Below are 23043 nucleotides of genomic sequence, written 5' to 3' on the forward strand. Positions count from 1 at the left end.
AAGCCAGCAGCAGCCTCACAGCCTCCAACCTTGAAACAAGGACAAAGGTTTCACCATAATCTATGCCCTCCTCTTGATTGTAGCCCTTGGCAACTAGCCTTGCTTTGTTCCTTGTGATCACACCATCTTCATCAAACTTGTTTCTGAACACCCACTTCGAACCTATGATGTTCATCTCAGCTGTTCTAGGGACAAGAAACCATACCTCACTCCTTGCAAACTGATTCAACTCTTCATGCATAGCTTCAACCCACTTTTCATCCTTGAGAGCTTCATCAATTGACTTCGGTTCAATTTGTGAGACGAAAGTTGTGTGCCTGCAGAAGTTTGAGATGGAGCTACGTGTGAAGACACCTTCTTTTATCTGCCCTATGATGTTTTCCACTGACAGATCTCTAGGAAGCCTCCACTCTTTGGGCAGCTCACTCTGTTGCAGAATTTCAATCGGTTGTTTCTGCGAATCAACCGGTTGTTTTTCTGCACAGATTTCCAGCTTCTCCAAACTGATGCTCTGTTTATCCTCTTCAGCACTGGTCTTCGGGATTTGGATGTTTCTGCGATCTACCTCATCAAAGACAACGTGAACAGACTCTTCTACATTCATCAACCTCTTGTTGTAGATTATGTATGCATGACTTGTGAGAGAATACCCTATCAAGATGCCAAGATCAGCTTTCTCATCAAACTTCCCCAAGCTTTCCTTTCCATTGTTGAGAACGAAACAACTGCAGCCAAAGACTCTGAGATGATTGATGTTAGGCTTCCTTCCATTGAAGAGTTCATATGGAGTCTTCTTCAGAATAGACCTAATAAGCACTTTATTCATCACATAACAAGAAGTGCTCACTGCATCCACCCAAAAGTACTTAGGAAGAGATGATTCACTAAGCATTGTCCTTGCTAGCTCTTCAAGTGACCTGTTCTTCCTCTCTATCACACCATTCTGTTGTGGAGTTCTTGGAGCAGAGAAGTTGTGCAAAATCTCCATCTTTTCACAGAACTTGCTGAACTTCTCATTTTGGAATTCTCCTCCATGATCACTTCTAATAGAGCCTATGTTGCTGTTCTTTGTATTTTGCAACCTTCTTGCTAGCTTCTTGAATGCAGAAAAGACATCACTCTTTGATTCCAAGAAAAGAGTCCAAGTTTACCTAGAAAAGTCATCAACAATAACAAGAGCATAGTAATTTCTACCAAGGCTCATAGTTCTTGAGGGTCCAAAGAGATCCATGTGAAGAAGCTCAAGGGGTTTTAAAGAAGAAACAACATTTTTTATTTTAAAAGAGCTTTTCACTTGTTTCCCTTTTTGGCAAGCTTCACAAATGTGATCCCTCTCAAACTTGAGCTTTGGTAGCCCAATCACAAGATCCCTTGAAATTAGCCTGTTCAAGTGATTCATGTGAATATGAGCAATTCTTCTATGCCAAAGCCAAGATTCATCTTGCTTTGATAGAAGACAACCAATTGAACATGGTGAAGAGATATCTAGAAGATACACATTATTGATTCTCTTACCTACCAACATTACCTCTTTGGTGTTGGGTAGACAGATTTCACATGTGTTTGTCTTGAACATCACCCGATATCCCTTGTCACACAGTTGGCTAATGCTCAACAGATTGTGCTTTAGCCCTTCTACATAGAGCACATCATGGATGACCAAGATGTCTTTGTCTCATATGGATCCTCTCCCAAGAATCATTCCCTTGTTGTTGTCCCCATAGGTGACATGCCCTTCTTGCCTAAAGGAGATACTCAGGAACTTTGATTTGTCCCCTGTCATATGCTTGGAGCATCCACTATCCAAGTACCATTGTTGCTTGCTCTCCTCCAAGTTTTCCTACAAAGAAGATTTTCAAGTACAAAGATTTGGTCCCCTTATGAATGTGGGTCCATTTGGTTTACATTCATGAATTGAACCTTTACTGCACTTAGGAATCCACTTCATAAAGTCCCTAGGAACAACATATTTTCTAATTTTATAGAACCTTAGAATGGCCTTTTTTCATGTAATAGAAGCATGTAACAATCGGTTGTTTCGATGGTCCAATCGATTGTTTTTCTGGCATTTTCGAAAATGATTTTGAAAATCTATCTTGTTGGTTTTGTGGGTTAAAACCCAATCCAACTTTTCCAAAAACACAGTTTTGAGATGCCAAGACATTCTCAAAGTTGGATTGACCTTTAGAAAGCTTATCCACAATTTTAACAAGATAGTGGACATTCTTTTCAAGATTTTCGCAATTTTCACAAACAAGACTATCACACTTGCAAGAGGAGTTTTTATAAACAATTTCAAGGTTTTCAAAATCTGTTTTTGAATTTTCTAATTCCTCTTCCAGTGATTTGACTCTGTTTTCAAGCCAGCTATTCATTCCCTTTAACCGATTGTTCAAGAGGGTCAATCCGTTGGCTTCTTCATGCGTTTCTTGAAAGGCTTGAAGCAATTAACCATAATTTTCAGAGTTTGAGGAGTTAGATGAACTTACACTACTTGAGTCATCTTCCTTTCTGGCCATGAAGCAGAGGTTGAAGCTTTTCTTGTTTTGCCTTCTTTTCCTTCTTGATTGACTCTTTGACCTTGCTTCCTTTGGTTCATTGTTTCCATGAGCAGCCTTGAGTGTGTCCCACATCTCTTTAGCAGTTTTGCATTTTGATACCCTGAAAAACTCATTAGTATCTAGTGCGGAAGCTATTATGTTTTGAGCAGTACAATCAAGCTTGGCCATTTTACATTCATCATTGGTCCATTGAGACCAAGGTTTTGCAATGAAAGAACCATTCTTTTTAAACTTTGGAATGTAAGGACCATTCTCAATTGAATCCCAAATTCCTTGATCAATAGATTCCACAAAGATTTTCATTCTGGCCTCCCAATACTTGTAATTCAATCCACAGAATAAAGGTGGTTTGTAGATTGAAGCACCTTCCTCAAAAAATTGTTTTCCAGCCATAGAAAAAAGATTTTTGGATCAACTTGAAAATTTTTCAAGAACCAAGCTCTTAATGCCAATTGTTAAAATGTATGGCTTTAAACTAGAGGAGGGGGGGGGGTGAATGGTTTAAAGAGGGTTTTCGCAAACTTTTAAGCCTTGAATGAAATTACTTTGAGAATATATTGATTAAGAAATCAGTTTTTCAAAACACAAAGCAAAAAGCACAGCACTAGAAAAACAATCGGTTGTTTCGCACAAACAATCGATTGTTTATACCAATTTATAAATATAAAAACTGAATTTAAGGAGTTAAGGGATAGAGAAAATGCACACAGAGATTTATACTGATTCACTCTAAACCCAGAGCTACATCCAGTCTTCTCATAAACCACTGAGGAATTCCACTAAGCAATCAAACCTAGATCACTTACACCACAACCAAAGAAGTGACCTTGATCCCCTCAAGACACACACTCCTCTTGGTCAACACACTAACACTAAGAATGCTGATCTTAATCCTCTCAAGAACACACAACACTTCTCAACAAACACACAAGGTTTCTATCAACAGATACAAGGATTACACTTGTTACAAAACAAATCTGAAATCAATACAAGAGAAAATCCTAGCTAACACTCTTTGATCAATCTCAATCTCTAAGTAATCTCAACTTTTCAAAAACTCAAAATCAGTCAAAAACTCAAATTTGTTTTTCTGTATATATCAAAAGATGTTGTTTGTTATCAAATCTTAACAAACTATTAATTGCATTTAAAGATTGGTCAAAGCATTAAAAACTGGAGCGTAAACAGTTAGAAAATCATTTAATGCTCAGTCAAAGCACAAACCATTTTTTCTGTTATGGTACCAAAACAAACAATCTGTTGTTTCCTCGAATCAATCGGTTGTTTTGGTTTTGACAGTAAGTCAACCATAAAAACAGTTTTCAACCTTTTCTAAAAACACTTAAGCATAAAACAATCGGTTGTTTCGACAAAATAACAGGTTGTTTTTCACTTAGCTTGAAAAACACTTTTCTTTTAAAATGATTGAGAGTGCTTATGCTTTGGATTCAATCATGAGTGGATTACATATTAAATCTACCCCAGATCCTATCTAAAGGACAACTCAGCAACAACAAGCACAACCAGCATTCATCATCCTTCAAAGGGTTTGGATTCTTTAAAGCTTGAACACCACTTGATTCAATATCCAACACAATCCTGATCATCATGACCATGTGGTCATCTTGATCAAGGTCAATGCCTTGAAGTCAACATTGCTAAAGGTGATTGGAGGCCTCCTTTGCCGAGTGTGAGACATGATTGTGTTTACTGACTATATTGCAAATGTCATTTTCTCTTCGAGGTCGAGGCCCGACCCCGACAAACCTTCTGGCTATTGTATTGATGACTCCCCTAAGCGAAGCATCTCAATCAAGTTGTTCCTGGTCGACATGGGTACATGGCATTGGTCTTGACCTGTCATCATCATCTCGACAAGACTCTACTCGATAGTCCTATCATTCATAGTCTCAGTGTGGTCATTCCTCCCTTTGTTTGGGAGAGTGAGGCGTATACCGATATTCTTGTGTAACGAACCTTCGAACGTGCCTTGCTTGTATAAAATCCTCTATCTTATCTTTCAACGTCAAACACTCTTCGATCGAGCGGTCAAAATTACGGTGGTATCAACATTTCTTGCTTGTGTCGGTATTTTGTGGTGTAGGAACCTTTTGAGGGGTTGGGATTAGGTTGACTCTTAGAGCCTCATCTCGAATCTGGCTCCTTTCTCTATTTAGTAGGGTGTAATACGAGAACTTAGGCAATCAATTTTTCTTGATTTTATTTGATGGTTAAGGTCAGCTTGACGTCTCTTTCTCCTTAGCTTTCTCGGGTCCCCTCTCATCTTGGACCTAACTCCAAAATTCATGAAGTTCTTCTAGTTGCAGAAATTTCGCAGCTTTCCTTTTTAGCTCATTTATGTCAACGACGAATTTTTACATAAACTATCTACAAATGGCCTCTATCTCAATGTTGTCACCATGTGATGAAGGGCCACCTCCAGGTTGAAGTTTCAGATGTTCAAAGCTACTTTTCTGAACCTCTCCATTAGTGTTATCGATATCAAATAATAGAAAAAGTCGGGGATCCAAAAATTCTTTTTAAAGTTATAATTAAAACCATGACAAGTTATGGCAGAATCATTGTAGTCAAAAGAAGTTCAATATATACATATAGATAATTTTAAAAAATACAAAAATATAATTGTAACACAAAAATGATGAAAGAGACAATCATAACTAATAATAATATTATGTCTAGAAATTCAAATAATAATAACATCAAATCAAAACATTACCAATTTCAAAACTTAAAATAACAACAAAACATAAAATAAAGTCTTAAACTCTTAATTATCCAACTCTTCTTCAATCTCAACATAATTGTCTACAATATTTTCTAATGTGGCACATTCATCCTTTTCTTCCCTTTCAGAGAAACTCTTATCAAAGTTAGTAATTTTTCAAACTCAGAATCAGAGCTATCATGTAATTCATTCTCAACCACAAATAGAATCTTCTCTATGCCTTTCTTTGTCAGGGTTGAAGTTGCACCGGGACCTTTCTTAAAAGCATGGAAAAATCCAAAGACAATACCACCACTTGATGGTTGCTTTCTTTTACTGGTTCTTTGTCTCCTTGTATAAGTTATTGGTTCTCCAACACTCAAAACTTCATAAACAATTGCCCAATTAAGAGTGAGATCATCATAAAAAACAACTCATTCCCCATCCCTCTTCATTATCATTATCATCATCTACTTATTTTATTAACCACTCATTATACTCGTCAATGTCATATAGTACAATAAGGCTTATTTCATCCCTAATATTATATATTTGAACAATTTTTTTATTATACTTTATGTAAACCAAAGCATGCAACCTTTTGTAGTCTAGCCTACTCCTTTTTTTTAATTAATCAACATTATGAATAAGTAAAATGTGAATGAAATTTCTTTCTACGTTATACAAAAAAAAAGATAATAATGAAATGATTCATAGTTATTACTTGCTCAAATGCTTTGTTCATGTCCCAATTAACTATATGTCAAATTTAAAATCTTGATTGCTAGCTTTTGTAAGTTGCGAGTTGCATGCCCATAATTCTTCCACCATTGAGTTATAAAAGTAAAGAAAGTAACTTAGAATGTAACTATTATATGATATAATTTATATCTTAACGCATTTTAGAATATGTTTAAGTGTCTCACCTAGGGTTATAGTCTTCCTTGATTCCTTGGTAATGTCATCACGAAGAGTCCACTTCCACTCTTATAAAGAGACAACTCAGTTAAATTTTTTTATTACACATTTTTTCCAGGGAACCAACCTCTTAATGAAAGTATACAATCCATTTATAACTTTCAAATTATATTATATTCATGGGTTGGAATAATAGAACTCTAGGTTCAAAAAGTGACCAGTCGCATGCAAAGAGAGATGAAGTTAGCATGTCCATCTATTATCAATGATTGTAAATACATAATTGTATTTGCTTTCATTGTTATTGAATGACTTCATTATTGTTTCCTTGACTTTCTTCATTGCTTCATATATATAGCCCATAATTGCTTCTATTTCCCCATCCACTAGACAAATTATATGAACAAAAGGATTTGTGACTTTGAGAGTAAATATAATACGATTTCAAAATGAAGGCATAAGAACAATGTTTGTATCTTCCCTCTCATTAGCTTCCTTAGAAAACTTGTTCTTGCTCTATTCATATGAAATGAACATCTTTCTCAAATTTCCCTTCTCTTTATGCAACCTTTGTAATGATAAATACGAGGTAGCAAACTTTGTAATCGCATGTTCTACCAATTCCCTCTTATTTGTAAATTGTCTCAACAAACTCAAGGAATTAGAATGTGTATATATAAATCCAAAAAGACTAACTTTTCTTTGAATTGTCTTCTTTATCAAAGGAAGTTTTCCAATGTCTTCAAGCATTAAATGTATACAATGAGTAGCACAAGGAGTCCAATAGAGATGAAGTTTTTTTTCTTCCAATACTTACCAGCCAACACATAATTACTTCCATTGTCTGTGATAACTTGAACAACATTTTCTTCTCCAATCTCTTCCATAAAGGTATCAAGCATCTCAAAAAGTGTTTTCCATATCTTCACAAATTTAGAACCATCAATGGACTTTACAAACATTGTCCTTGGGATCTCACTAAAAAGTTAATCAAACATTGTTGCTTTTGTTTAGTTCAAGCACCTGGCATAATAGAACAATCATGTTTGCTCCACTGCAATTTGTGATCCTTCAACAAATTTTTAGTGTAATCAACCTTTTTGTTGAGAATTATAAATCTAATTTCATGTGAAGTAGGAGCAGTCAAATTAGGTTTATGACGTAGGATTTAGGGTTCCATAAGCACCTATAACATCAATCATAAGCACCTATAACATCAATTGTACCTTGAAAACTATTCAATCTTACAAGGTTGAGTGACAAACATGCTTGGTACCAAATTTGAGAAATGTATTGATGATCTGACACCTTTAAATTTTTGTTATATGATTCTTTGATATTAGCTTGCCTTAAATTTTCTTTTTTTCTTTCTTATTTATTGCACCACTTGGATTTCTACATAACATATCTATTGGTCATTTTTCCCACTACTATTTCCCCTTATCATTACTAGTTGTGGAAATTTTAACTTCATCTTCACTGTCATTATTATCATAAGTTGTATGTAGGATTGAGCGAAGATGTGTTTGCTCTTCCTTTAAATAATTTTCAAAGCTCTTCTCTCATACTTTTTGGAGTCTTGGTGCAAGTAACAATGTTGCCATTCCTTTCCATCGAATGTTCTTTAACTATAGTAATTTTTCCTTTCATAATTTTCACATGGTGATTACATACAATTGTATTTAAATTTCAATGTTTCCAACCAAGATCATTTATTTGGGATGTTCTTAAAGTATCATGGTCCTTTCCATTATGGTTGTTGGAAAATATGTATATTTTTTCAGAAAATAATTATAGTGGAAGTGGAAAAAAAGAAAAAAAAAATAGGAACTAAGACTAGAAGTAAATAAAATATTTATAAAAAAAAACACTTGCAAGAAAGTAGTGGTAAAAATGAAGACGGACAATGGTGACGAGGACAAAAGAAACAAAAGCGATGATCAACGGTGAGCAGTGGCGGTGATCGATGATGAGCAACGACAATAGGCAACAATGAGCAACTAATGGTTGAAGTGAACAAGCAAGTATTGATTGTTATATATAGGATATTATTACGTTAACTTATAACATTTCAATTGGGTCCAAAAACTTGGTGACTCCTTACGGAAAGTGATACAAACCACCTTGACAAGCAAATGACTAAGGACACAATAAATACTTCACAATTAGGTCAGTCATCTCAGCATACAAGACCAGGCCCCACCAAACTTCAAGAAAGCCTCAACAGAAGAAGAACCAGACATAAACCAAAATATCAGATGTTCTTCCTTCTAGTTTTTTCATAAGACAAGTTTATGTAAATAAATTGGGGCTCACTTTGGGGGTCTAAATAGAAGAATAAGCTAGAGTAAGATTCACTTAGCATAAATTGGGTGTACTTAGCATAAATTGGGCTTGTGTCAAGCTCGCCTTTCATGACAAGTGCACCTAGGGTTAGGGTTTTTTGACCTACCTTCTAGAAGGCTTCTCACAAATGACGTCCCTACCCCTCTCACTCTTGCTCCCCAAGTCACTCTCTCTTATATAAATGGTCCCTTGCCTAATGTAATTTACACATTATTGAACTTTGAATAGAAAAGAAACTTTATCATAGTGTTTAGTGAACCGAGTCTCCTATTATCGTTAGATCTTATCTTGAGTGTTCTACACTTCAAGTGGCAGCTCTACACCACTCATCTTGAAGTATCCCATCATCCAAGTGGCGTGACTCCTTACTCCATTTTTCCATAAGCTTTCTTTATCTCTTCACCTTTTCCTTTCCTTCTTTGCACCAGTTTTCTTCCATTTTTTATGTTTTTCCTTTTCTTCATTTACAATTCGGTTCATCTATTATAATTGTTTCCTTTTTTTGTTCTTAATTCAACACCTCATCATCATCATCATCACCTTATATTGTGTTTTTCTCTTTGCCCTCTAGAAGTAAACCTTTACACTTACTTAACCACTTCCTTAAGTTCGTGTCCAATGAGAATATTCTTTGGGTTTCTCACCATATTGCGCTTAAAACAAAAACCCAAAAACAAAGTGCAACCCATAAAATGTACAATCTTAAAATCAACTCACATCATGTAGTATTCAGAGCAAGGTTTCTGAGTTGATTTTTGCCTTTAAATTTCAACCATTTCAATTATGTTTTTATCTTCATGTAATTTCAATTTTACCTTTCAATTTAGCCTTTAAATTCTATCATTTACAATTTCGCCTTTTTATTCATTAAGAATTTAAAATTCTACTTTTGATATATTTGTGTCAAAAAAAATTCCTTACCTATTTTGCTTGAGTCTTATGTTCTTAGTGTTCTAGGAGTCTTTAAATCCATTCTGCTTATTTTGCTTTTAATTGTGAAGAACTAAAAGTAATTAGAGTTTGTTTAAGTGGTAGTTGATTTAGTGTCAAACAAAGAATTCAAGTGATCATATGAATTGATTCCCAATCTATTTGTGAAAATTTGAAAGTGAAGTAAAAATATGTGTCAAGAATGTGGACATTTTAAATCCATAAAAACAAATACAAAAACAATTTGAATGCAATTCACTTTTCAAGATTAAAGTATTAAAAGGATTATTTTCATGTGGCAAATTGTTTTCACATTTGTGAAACTTTATCCTTCTTGCTTTTACATGTTCTAAGAAAATTAAAACTTCATAGTTAAAAGTTTAAGTAAATTTATTTGAGTCTTCATAAGTGCTTTTCTTGTTGGTCTTGTTTATGTTTTGTCATCATCATACTTTTATTTTGGTTTAGCTTTCTTTCTTTAAAGTTTTCTTGCTTGTATTTAAAATTTTCTTAAAGTTTTGTTGGAGTTCTTTGTATGAGCAAGTGATAAGAGCTTTGACCTCTTTCACTTGAAGTGTTGCTACCAAGTGTAGACCCTTAGGAAAAATTGCAAAACCTTTATTGAGTGAAGTTAACCTTTTTCCATCCTTTACTAAACTGTTGAGTGATACACGTGAGTGAGTTCATTAAATTATTGTTTTCACTAATTGTTTGCTTTCATTTGTGCAAATCATGGCTCAATTGTGTTCGAGAGAATCTTCAAAACTGCTATCTCCTCAAAAGACACGTCTTTTGTGGGAGCTTAAGGATACCAAAAGGAGTTTGGCCCACAAAGAAGAGGAAATGCGGCAAATAGTGGAAAGAATACAAAGGCTAAAGGATACTCAAGAGAGACTAGTTAGAGAAAGGAGGCGGGAACCTGGACGAACTATAAGGTACCATATGCACTATGGAAGTGAGGAAGAAAAAGAAGAAGATTGGAAAGTAAAAAATGTGGGAACTAGGCACCACCAACACCAACCACCAAAGAATTATTTTCCTTTTGTAAAGTTACCTAGTTTTAATGAGGAAAGTGGCCCTAATTTGTATTCACTACAAGAAAATCATTAAATACAAACTAGTTTTAAAGACAAAAAATAATTAGTTGCTATAGTGACTAAATTAAAGACCATTTTAGAGACTAAAAAAATTATTAGTTTCTATTATTGATAAATAGTTTCTAAATTGGTATCCAATTAATGACCAAGGTTTTTGCTACCAAATTTAGAATCTAAATAATTGGTAGTCAAAACCTTTGTAGCTAATTAGATACCAATTTAGAAACTATTTATCAATAATAGAAACTAATTTAGAAACTATTTATCAATAATAGAAATTATTTATTATCCTGTCTTATATTTAGTGAATTACTTGATTATTCAATTGTTCCTTGTGGGTTCGATATTCGTCCTTAGGAACACATTATTACTTCTAGCAACTCGGTGCACTTGTCGTAAAAAGTTATCAGGAAGCAACACATATTCTATTGGGAAGGCCTTGGCAATATGAAAGGAAAAATTTACATGATGGTCATACCAATAAGATTTCTTTCAACTTCCAAGGGCACAAAGTTATATTAAAACCCTAATCTCCCAAGGAAGTTAATGAGGACCAAGTAAAAACAAAAACCAAAAGAGAAAATGAAAAAGTTGAGGAAAGTAAAATCAAAACAGATCTCATCATCTCATCTCACGCAGTCAAAACAATAATGTTGACCCGTACAAAACTAACTGTGTTTCCTAGGTATACTTCTTCCTTATCCTTTTCATTACCAAATCATTCTAAATACTTGACATCTTTGATAAAGAAGTATAGGGATGACATTCAAAAACCTCCTAAGGGTTCTCACCTTCTAAGAGGATTTTTCACAAACAAATCACTTCTTCCCTAAACATTCTCTAGAAACATGGCCTGTTTCTAAAACTTATCCATGCGAACTCCCAAAACTTCATGAACATAAGTTTGATTCACAACTCAATGCTATAAATATTCTATCTATTCTGTGAACAAACTAATTATGTTATTTACATGAGTTATTAATTCGAGGTCAAATTCTTTCCAACTTGGGGGACATGATACAAACCACCTTGACAGATGATTAAGGACACAACAAATACTTCACAATTAGGACAGTCATCTTAGCATACAAGACCAGGCCCAACAGGAGAAGAACTAGACATAAACCAGAATATCATATGTTCTTCATTCTAGTCTTTTCACAAGACAAGTTTATGTAAATAATTTGGACTCACTTTGGGGGTCCAAATAGAAGAATAAGCTAGAGTAGGGTTCACTTAGCATAAATTAGGGCGTACTTAGCATAAATTAGGGCGTACTTAGCATAAATTGGGCTTGTGCCAAGCCCACCTTTCATGACAAGTGCACCTATGTTTAGGGTTTTTTTACATACCTTCTAGAAGGTTTCTCACAAATGGCGCCCCTACCCATCTCACTCTTGCTCCCAAAGTCACTCTCTCCTATATAAAGGGTGACTTGCCTCATGTAATTTACACATTGAATTTTGAATAGAAAAGAAACTCTATTAGAGTATTTAGTGAGTTGAGTCTCCTATTATACTTGGATCTTATCTTGAGTACTCTACACTTCAAGTGGCAACTCTACACCACGTGGAGCGGCTTCTTACTCCATTTTTCCTTAAGCTTTCTTCATCTCTTCACCTTTTCCTTTCCTTCTTTGCACCACTCTTCTTCAATTTTTTATGTTCTTCCTTTTCTTCATTTACAATTTGGTGCACCACTCTTCTTTTTTTGTCAAAAATAATAATTTATCGTAAAAGACGGATGTCAAACCCACGAGGAACATTTATTTAAAATCCTAATCATAGTATTCACTAAGTATAAGAATATGTACAATAATTGAATTTAAAAGATATAGATATAAATTTGCATGAAAATTAAATTAAAACAAAATAAATGAGAAAAATAATTTAATTGATAAAATCGGGATTGAAGTTAATCTTTCTCACTCGTCTTTATTTTGGATAAATAAAAACATACAATCTTCTAACTTAATTTATATTGATGCAACATATAAGAGTCATTCATATTGATTCCTTAATTGTGAAATTATTTGGATTATCTCCTAAATATCGATGTCTCTTATCTTTAGAAAACATTCTTACCATTAAGAAAAAAAATATTATATAGCAATTAATATATTCTAATTTGTGTCTAGTATCAAAACATATCAAGTATCCTCATTTATGTCAGATTTCTTAGAAGTACTTTTCAGTTATATCCAAGAATCACGTTCATGAATAAAAATTTGAGCTTTAAGCACAAAATACTAGATCCAAAATTCATGTTCATGAATAAAAATTCAAGCTTTGAGCAAAAAAATATATCCATTTGCTTCATCTCTCCTTAAATTTTTGAAAATAACACAAAATTGGAAATAAATAGTTCTATTAATCTCATAACTCCAAAAATATATTATTAAATTCTATTTTTTTTCAAATTAGGGTTGAATCATAGCTTAATCAACAATTAAAATCAATAAATGTCTAACTTTTTGCATGAAATTTCACTAAATAATGACACTTATAAGGTATGGTATGACCAGTCCGCTCAAGGACATCCGGTAAAATTGGAACGATATAGAGAAGATTAGCATGATCCCTATGCAAGGATGACATGCACAAATCGAGAAAAGGTATGGTATGACCAATTCATTTTAGGGTTTTGTTGCAACTTTTTTAAAATTATCAAGGTTCCACACACACCACTCTAAGTCATGGGGCGCTACATAACAAATCAAACATGACACTTAGGATTTCTAATGTTGTCGTCGTCGCACACCCTCATCGGACCTCATGCCGCCACTGCACACCCTCGTCGCTTCTTGCATTGCCACTATTGATTTTGGCTTAATCCCAAGTCCCACATCGGTGGATTCATTGTTTGGGAAGGAGGTTTGAGGGTTATAAATTAAACTCTCCTCCTTCACTGTTATATATCCCAATTTGTAATATCTTCTCCCATAATAATAAAAGTGAGCTGTTTTTGCTGTGCTCGGAGATTAGGCTAAATTGGCCGAACTCCGTTAACAATTTTCTGGTGTGTTTTTTTCCTCTTTATCTCTTTTATTATTCTGCTCTGTTTATTCAATATTATTTGTCGGGTAGCTTTGTTAGGGTTCTGTTTTAGTGGGAAAATTACCCATTTTTCCCAACAACCTCCTTCTCGCATCCTTTTCCTCCATCTCCTTTCACCACTAGCATCCCATGATGCAAAAAGTGTCCACCAAGGGCCGCCATGACAAACATACATCGCCATTGCCATGTTGTGGCAGTAATCTGTAACTCCCCCACTGATTTCCGCCATGTCACCACAATAACCACTTTTAGATAACATTGTTATCCATAAACAATCTCAACGACTCACCCTTCTCTTGCCAGATATTAGTGGGGGTGATTGATGTCATGTGATGTGGTTAGCTTGTTACAAATTACATCCCAAACTTTGCCACCAAGGTCTTGAAGTTATCAATGGTGAATGGTGGGAGGCGAGTAAACTAACTCAATGTCACTCATTTCGAGGATGTTGAAAAAACATGGTAGAGCATTGTGTTGTTCAAGGTGTAAAGGCCCATTTGGGTCACATATACGTCAACATGCTCATCGAGGTCGATCATCCCATCATATCAGTCAATACTCAATCCCTTTTAGTTAGGAGGGAGTTAAACACTCATTATTTTATCAACAAAAGGGTGTCGACAGGTACTCCCCAATGTCATTGAGGTGTTTGTCGACATATGAAGATGCAATTATGCTTCCAACGTATGGGTATCATGACAGAGGGTGCTCAGGGTCTTGGTATTCCTCTTCTTAGGGCCAGGACAGGTGAGTCCCTTCCAACCTCCTTTTCATCTTCTAGTTCTCTTGTCTGAGGACACAAATTTCTTTGGTATTCCTCTGTTTCATTTCGACTACCTCCCTCTGAAAATCCAAAAGAAAAGTCATGTGTTCAGTCTCAATTACTCGAGTCTATGTCCTTTGATCATTAGTCAGGTTTCTTGTAAATACGATTGAGTTCTTTAGCGTTGTACCTTCTCAGCCCCATAGTGGACGCCAATTGTTTTTATATGGACTCAAAGTGTGTCTTATTCTTTAACTTACTTATATGAAACACTTGTGTATAGGTCACTTCTCGGGTCTCGTTCAGAATGGAAGATCATTGCAAAGGATTCTCTAACACTCAAGTCAATATGTGATAGTAGATGTATTAAATAATGTAAAAATGTACATTTCATCATGTGACATTCACCTAAATTGTAGTACCGAATGAATTGAGTTAGCCCAAAACTTTGAGAGTCTAAGGAATTAAATGGTCCAAAAGTGCTGATGATTTTTACGGCAAGTGCACCGCGTTTGTCAGAAGTAATATTGTCCCTAAGGATGGATATCGATCCCACGAGGAACAGTGAATTATCAAGTACAATATTCGCTAAATATAACAACAGAACAATAAAAAGAGTGTTGAATTGAGTGTGTTGTCAATGATCAATAAGAAAACAAACAAAGAATTAGTTGCTTCAGTTGGAGAAGTAGGGATTAGGTTTCATCTCTCTCACTCTCATGTATTTTAATTAGCATGTCAATATTAAGTTCTTTGATTGAAATTGATGTCCATATAAAAATCATTTATAACGATAAAATCCTTAAGAATGTCCCTTAACTATCGTTCCCTCGCATAATTATAAGAACAACTTAGGATGAAGCTCGGATGTTTAATAGCAATTAACATTTCAAGTCTATTCCTAGCACTCAAATATGTTAAGTATTGTTGTTTATGTCCAAACCCTAAAAATACCTCCCGGTCAGATTTAGGATTCTCAATTTGTCACGGAAAGTTAAAAGTAAAACAACAATACCAATAATCAATCAAGAACTGGATATTAATATATAAGATATCACCTCAATACATAAGAGTTTGAGCAGATTACTCCCAATCCCAAAGGGTAGAATTAGCCACACATACTTCTAGCACCTTCCATTCTCCCAATTGGGTTACAATTCACTTTATGGTGTTTTCCTCTCAATCTGGCACCCTAAGGTTGAGCCTCTAGCCCTCTATTATCCTAGTTTTCTAGGGTTAGGTTGCTTCATGTGTCGTGCTAATGAGCTAAATGATAAAACATAAAAAGACTCAATCTTTCTTTGTATCTTTTTCCATTTTGGAATCTTCCAGTTTTCTCTTTTTAGCTCAAATTATTCTTCTTTACTCCAAATCGTCAATTCTCCCTAGAAATCTGCAATTAACACCAAATTTGGGAATAAAATGCTCTTATTCAAATAAAGCTCATAAAAAATGTATATATTCATAAATTAAGAATTATTTTATATGTAAATTAGCAATAAATCCTCATAAGTGTCTATGTTTTAATATAAAATATTACTGAAATTAGACACTTAGTGCATGTAAATTGATTTGAACGAGGTATTGCAAGTGCATATGATAAGTGATAAGTCATTATGGGTTAAGTCATCATTTTGTAGGTGGTTGGTTAAATTAATCTTATTAATTTTAGGGTCATGTGATTGTACCATCAACAACAAAAAATCATGCTTGCACTTGTGACCCAGATGGTACTTCTTAATTTTGAAGTTCTGCAAGGGATAATATTTTAATGGAAAGAGAATTAAGGTTCAATTTGTGTTCTGGAAAATAAGAGTTGGTTTGGTTTGGGCTCGTGATTGCTTGTCAGGTGGTGTAAGAAAGTGGATTGTGACCACGGTGAATCTTGCAGTGGAGTAAAAAAAGTGATTTCTTATTTAAGCTTTTGTAAACTTTTCCTCTTGTAATTTCCCCAAACTTATAATCCAAGATAGAAAAAATCAATTAGAACGTTTGTCCTCTTACAAGTTTTGGGTTTGAGAGTTGAGACATAACAACTGAGAAAGAAAGGAGGAGGTAGACCTGCAATTCGATTTCCTTATGATTCAAATTGATTTTGATATTATTGAACAAGTGACGATTAAGAAAGTTTGAACAACATCCTTTTTTATCCTTGTAATTGGATGGTGCAAAACAAACATCTAATGCTTGGAGGAAGATTTGCCAAGTTGGAATTAAGTTTTGTTCTCGAACTAGGTTGGGGACTGGAAGAACGATTATCTTCAGATGTCACTCGGTTGGTCGTGTCTCACGTTCCTCCTTGTCTTCCTCGCCGAACGGCTCCTCCGACTGGTGGGGTACCTGCAGATGGCACTCCAACGCTCAAGTCAGTGGGGTATCGTACTCGGGTGGTTAGAATACTATAGATAATGACGTACCTTCTTCCTTGGAATGCGTGATATTTATATTACCTTGATGGGCCCTTGTTGTTGGGCCGGATTAGGGGGTTGTTTAGCGATTAGGGTTGGATTAGGTCGTTTCCTAACCATAGGTTAACCTTTGCTAATTGGGTCAACCTTTGACTTGAGCACCTTATGTCGGTCGGCCACATATGACATGTGGTCGACCTCGTACCTTAAAGTATGGTCTTGACGCATGGGTTGACCGGGTCAATAGACCGGTCGGTCATCCCGGTACAAGTTTGTTTTCATGCAACCATTCGAACTAAGTGAGGGCTTTGCCTTCCATGGAGAAAGAAGCCATTTTAATCTTTTTGATCTTTGTGGTTTATTGGTAGTAAAAAAACTACTTGATTTTGAAAATCTTTTTTATCTTTTGTGGTTAAGTGATAGTAAAGAAACTACTTGAATTTGAAAATCTAGACCAATGAGTAAGTCCATTAAAACGGGGCATATCTAACTTACGGTGTAACAAAATGGTTGAAGGATGAAGTTATTGGTCACAACTACCCAATCTCCCCTACGACCATTACGAGCCACTATTTGTGTCTCCAAATTATTCATACAAGTATTAATCTCTTCGAAGGTTTTTTGGTTTTCTAGTAGTTGAAGTATGATGTCCTTTTTATCAACATTTTTTATGAAGTCATGGTGTCCCTTGAGTTCAATGGATAATTTCTCTCAATGAAAACACCAAATTGTAATACGTCTCTTACAAGTTTGGTTTCCTTCATAAAGATAAGAAAAAAAATGATAATTTTGCTTCCTTTATTCAATGCAAATATTGACACACATGTAATATGATGGTGCCTGCCAAGATGGATATGTCATATTACAAAAAAAATCTATCAGAGAAGATAATAACTAAGCCTTTAATTGTTTCCACCTTTGTAGTGTTCTACAGAGAAAAGTGTGAAGCATGAGTGTTTGTATTTGCAAGTATGTGAAGAAATGAAGAAATGTTAAGACAAATCTGCAAGAGAGGAGGATTTCCACACATTGGAATTGTGAGAAAAAAACCAATTAAATTTAATGTTTTATGTTTTTACCCTTACTTTTATTTTTCTACTAACGTCCACGACAAAATGTTACCTTATATAACAATTGATTATCTATGTTACGCTGTATAACCTAATATAGTTAATTATGCTATATAATAAAATAACAATAATAATAAAAGGATAAACAATAGTAATGCTAATAAAATTATAATTTAATATTAAATTAAACTAATTTATAACAAGATAATTTTATATATATTTTTAAAGTTTTTATATCAATTCAATCATTCATAAATTACTTTTTATTTTTATTTTTCTTTTTATATGCTCAAGTGTAACTTTTCTAATCATAATTTACAAATGAAAAAAAAAATAGAAGTAAAAGATATGTAAGTTTTGTTATTCTTTGATTTTTTTTACATGCTCATGTGTTCTTCTAATAATAATTTACAAATGACAAGTGAGAAATATGTATGTTTTACTATTATTCTCCTTTTGGTTTGCTTAAAATATTAGACAGAAGAACTTCAAGTGAGATCCCACTTTAATAATCACTCCTTTAGTAATTATGAAACAACTACAATTACAAAATGATCTTTATTTTTTTCATTTCTGTATTCAGAATATTTGTCATTGTATCTTTTTACTGGGCAATTTATACATCATTTCCATTTCTATTTTCTCTTTACTTTTCTTCCTTCCACTTAATTTCTTTTAACCTGAACCGAATATTCCATTAAAGTTCCAAAAGAAAACTATACAACAGCTACGAGATGTATCCTGGATGGACATTGTACATCCTCCAGTAGTGGTGTGGTTCGTGAACAAATGTCAATAAGGGTAAGGCTGGGAATTTTAGAAATGTAAGCTGAGGCTAAATAACCACTCAAAAGTTAGCAATTTTGAAAGTTTGAAGTGCTAACTTATATGCAGAAAAAAAAATGTTGCTCCCGTTCAAGATATTCAGAAAAAATACATATAAAAAATTTCTAGTCAATATTACAGGTAATAAATAAGAATGCCAAAATTCAACTAAATGAAAAGCTGCAAAGTGAGGAGGCAGAGGTTCATTAACAGGTGATGGGATGACTTAAGAGATGGGTGGTAACTAATTGCTAAAATGATTTGAAAAGAAAAGCAAAGAAAGGAGTGCCAAAATAATCATATTCAGTTAAATACATTCATTCATTGCTTGGGATAGTAATAAGGGTAGTTGTTCATTCCTACAGGTTGGGTAGGCGGAAACCCATGTTGGTCTTTCTTTGCAGAAACTGGAGGGTAAGGAATCTGCCCTTGTGTTGGATAAGGAGAAGGTACTGTGTGAGGGTTTGGATAAGAAGATGCAGAATATGGTGCTACGGTTTGGGGGTAATTGTAATTTATTGGGGGGCCAGAGCTTTTACCAGGCTGCATATAGCCTGTGCTCATAGGTAAGGAAGCCATTGGAACCACTCCAGAGGGAAATGGCGGCTGCCCAGTTTTACCTTTGTTAGAATCAGCATATTTTACAATTATATTCCTTCCCTGAAATGAAAACAAGTACAATAAGTCATAACTTCCAAAATTTATGCAGCTTCAATCCTAAAGCTATAGCAGGCGCTGTAACAAGTTTTCAGTTTACAAGGTCCAAAGCAGTTGATTTAAAATGAAAAACATATGAATTGCAATTTCCATTTGAGGAAATAACAACTTCAATCAAAAACACATGAGATTATAATCGATCTTACTAGTTTAATGTCTATTTAGATAATTACCAATTAGAAAGGAACCTCCTCCAAAACAACTACATGAGGAGCTTTATATTTTTACATATATTTGTAAATTTTGGAGGTGTATAAAGAATTTATTTAACCCTAAAGTCTAATATGCAGATAAAACCGCAAAGTTATCTAAGATGGCTTTTTCAATGATCTTCCATTTCTTCTTGTCACATTCCAAGACAGTTTTAAGCCCAGAAATAACCAGGTCCCACCCTAACAGACTTGATATAAAATATGATGCGTTTGCTTACCCCAAGAACCTTTTCAAGATCATCTATGGCCTTCTTGGCAGCTTCAGCTGTCTTGTACGTGACAAAGCCAAAGCCACTGCAGTTGGAAATAAAACAATAATAACACGTTACAGTAAAAACCAGGAAAGGAAGCTACTTAGAGCATTACTGATAGAGAGATAATAAAATCGGTTGATAAACATGACTTTTTGAAGTTCATAATTTACAGAACAAAATTTTGGAACTTCAAATTGAGACTTCGATAGAACAAATCGGTACAAAAACAGATACATGATATTGATATATTGAGAGAACGAACTATTAAACTATAGTTTTTGCTCTATGTAACTGTGCAAATATATAGACAGAGCTCTATATATGACCGTTGCTCTATATAAACCAGTTTCTTTAAAAGAAAAATAATGAAAAGTCGCACCTAGCAGCAACCCTTTTCTGGGCTGCTACAGTGAGAACAAATAGATTTTTTCAAAAGTGATACTGGATGCTCTCCACCACTGAATACATACTTAAGTGGACTGCTGTAACAAATTAACAACTATCTTTCTCAGGCATTGGAGCTTCTCTCAGGGAAATTAAAAAGACTATAAAATTTTGTATCCGAGTAATACTGTTGCTACTTTTACCGTGATTCATCGGTATCCCTGTCATATGCAACTGAACCTTCTTCTATTTCACCATGCCTCGCAAAATAGTGAAGCAGCATTTCACTTGTGACTTCTGGTGATAAGCTTCCAATGTAAAGCTTCCTCAGGGAAAGATCAGGGGCACTACTTGTTCCACTTAGACCCTCACAGGCTAGATTACAGACAGCCAATCTTCCCTGAAAACACAAATTCCTACAATCAACCAGGGAATGTCGGAATGACGACTGCATACAGTTTCACAGATTAATAGTTTTTCATTTTTTGGGGGTTGGGGACGGACAGCACCTACACAAAACTAAACTACTAAAATCTACAGGTATAAATAAAATACTAATTACAAATAACCTTCCTGTGTATTATCGACCTTAGGCCCAAAGGTAAAAAATATCACTAATCCTGAGTGTTTCTCAACAGTATAAGGTAGATACATGTCAATTGGATTCTGCAACATGAGACAAAATAAGCATGCAACAAAGTGTTCAAACCCTAATCAAAGGTTGTCTGTTATCAGAAAATAAGCCCCCTCAAAAAAGAACCACATACAAAATAATCTTCCTGATACATCTCATAGTTTGGGTGTATTGGGATTGGGAAGTTAAGAAATTAAAAAGAGACAAACTCAGTTACCATAATGTTTCAAAAGCAAAACTGCAGATTCATGCATATAAGAGATCAGAATCCGAAGCAACAAAATGGGGTAAAGCTTATACATCAATTAACTTGCTAGAAGCTTTCAATGCTTGCTGAGTTGATTCCATATTTTTGAAAGTGATAAATCCATAGCCACGGGACTTCCCTGTTACTTTATCATGGATCACGGCTCCTTCCTCAATTTCTCCATGCTCTTCAAATGCCTGGAAAAACAAGCAATGTATAAGAGACAACATACTGAGAAAGAAGAATTTTATTTTTGTCTGAAGGCTTGAGATCAGAGACATGGTACTGGGTGGCAAATAAAGGGGCATAAAATTGGCGCTCTAGAAAATAAATTTTGTTGGGCTCATTCCATGTGACAAGGAAGCAAACACATGCATGACACACTAAACACAATCACCAATGCACTCACAGCACGCAAAGTTTCTGAAGTGGTATTCCATGCCAAGCCACGAACAAAAAGCTTTCGATGGGCAGGATCTGCACTTGCAATACTTTTTATTTCTTCTGCTATTGAAGGATATTGGGACCCTCTTTATGCCTCAACATGAAAACAAACACACATGCACACGGTCAATCACACAGCGTACAAGTGGGAGCAATTTCTTTTGGCCCCTTTTTATGCAAAGCACACCAAGCAAGCAGAAGGTACGAACAATTCAAAGCTGACAACTGCACATTGTATGCACACACATAAAGCAATGCCCAAAAAGGATTCTGTTCTGACCAACTGAGGCAGAAAATTAATATCTGCCTCAAAGTATACAAAATTATTTTCACCCAGCAATTATTGATTTTATTTTAACGTTTTAGGTACAAACACCGATTGTTTGTTTCATCTCGTCATAATTATAATAATGCTAAATTTGTCAATGAACAACAATGATGATCTGAGATGAGAAGCCTCGGCACACCAGTAACTAGTAAGGTCACTGCCTTGTGTCCTAAACGCATAAAGACTATTTCATAAAGACCCGTGCTTCAACAATTTTAAGGTCAAATCCTGCAAGTCCAAGCTTTATCACATACTCACAAATCCAACTACGTTAAAAAAACTATATATTACAGTCCCCAATGGACACTACTACAAGACAAAAGTTCCACACGAGCCAATTCAAAATCAAAATACCCTTACACAATTCAAGGAAAGAACAGCAAAAAAAACGGATAAAAGCGAAAAAAAAGAGAGCAAAGAAGCATGGGGAAACTGATTGCACGGAGAGGATGAGGAAAAACAGAAAGAAGAAGTAGAAGAGGGAAAGAAGTGAAATGAAGAATATGAAACGCACAGTTTAGCTAGAAGATCAACGAGCTGGGGTTTAGCTAGAGGTTCAATGAGGAAGCGAAGTTCTTCCTTGGAAGTAAAATCACCGTTTCCTGCTTCGTCTAGTTTTCTCTTCTTCAAATCTTCCATGTCTTCTTCTTCTTCTTCTTCTTCTTCTTCTTCTTCTTCTTCTTCCACTCAACACCTCCGAACCCAATGCTTTAGGTCTTTAATTGGGCTTCTCTTATCAATGCAGCGTGGGCTTCTCTTGCAAGAAACTCCAAGGCCCATGTCCGGCCCAGCCTCATCATAAATAAATTTGTAAATATACTTTCTATGTACAATCAAATTAGTTTGTCCTTTTTTACCTGAAAAAAAATACTTTGTTCATATATTTTTTTTGAATTGTTTTGCTATTTATGTTGTTTCTCTTTCCTATGACTTCCATTCCTAATCATTTGTGAGTATAACAAATTGTTTATTCTCTTCAACTTCACGAAACTTTTTTTTTATTTGAATTTAATTTTACATTATAAAAATTCTTAAAATTTTGAAAGTTAGTTCACAATATCAAAGTAAATTTATATTTGACCTATTATATAGTTTTTAAAAATGTATTAAGTAACTAGAATTTT

At 34.6% G+C, this 23043-nt stretch overlaps 1 protein-coding gene, 1 non-coding gene and 1 pseudogene across 3 annotated transcripts; 1 reads left to right on the forward strand and 2 right to left on the reverse strand.

Moving 5' to 3' along the window:
* Positions 1-5399: 5399 nt before the first annotated feature.
* Positions 5400-13892, reverse strand: LOC150029646 (uncharacterized; annotated as a pseudogene).
* Positions 13101-13203, forward strand: LOC137816780 (U6 spliceosomal RNA). The gene has a single exon (XR_016517323.1). It is a non-coding gene; the product is annotated as a U6 spliceosomal RNA (small nuclear RNA).
* A 4903-nt stretch (positions 13893-18795) lies between the features above and the next one.
* On the reverse strand, positions 18796-22626 carry LOC137814127 (UBP1-associated protein 2C). 2 transcript variants are annotated; one of them, XM_068616699.2, is made up of 6 exons: positions 22434-22621; positions 21557-21677; positions 21201-21344; positions 20470-20666; positions 19847-19922; positions 18796-19359 (listed from the first exon to the last, which is right to left on the reverse strand). In XM_068616699.2, the coding sequence occupies exons 1-6, from the start codon at positions 22556-22558 to the stop codon at positions 19021-19023; spliced, it is 1002 nt and encodes a 333-aa protein (XP_068472800.1). In that variant the 5' UTR covers positions 22559-22621; the 3' UTR covers positions 18796-19020. The 2 variants fall into 2 exon arrangements, with proteins under 2 accessions (XP_068472800.1, XP_090158973.1); XM_090302847.1 differs by lacking the exon at positions 21557-21677 and having other exon boundaries at positions 22434-22626.
* Between the last annotated feature and the right edge of the window lie 417 nt (positions 22627-23043).

Source organism: Phaseolus vulgaris, chromosome 1 (assembly GCF_051622355.1).
Source record: "Phaseolus vulgaris cultivar YP4 chromosome 1, ASM5162235v1, whole genome shotgun sequence".
NCBI classification, from domain to species: domain Eukaryota; kingdom Viridiplantae; phylum Streptophyta; class Magnoliopsida; order Fabales; family Fabaceae; genus Phaseolus; species Phaseolus vulgaris.

Coding starts and splice junctions, on each gene's coding strand:
- LOC137814127 (XM_068616699.2), bottom strand. CDS start 22,558: ATGGAAGATTTGAAGAAGAGAAAACTAGACGAAGCAGGAAACGGTGAT. Junction 21,678..22,433: donor GTTGATCTTCTAGCTAAACT/GTGCGTTTCATA, acceptor TGAGGCATAAAG/AGGGTCCCAATATCCTTCAA. Junction 21,345..21,556: donor CTTCAGAAACTTTGCGTGCT/GTGAGTGCATTG, acceptor TTGTTTTTCCAG/GCATTTGAAGAGCATGGAGA.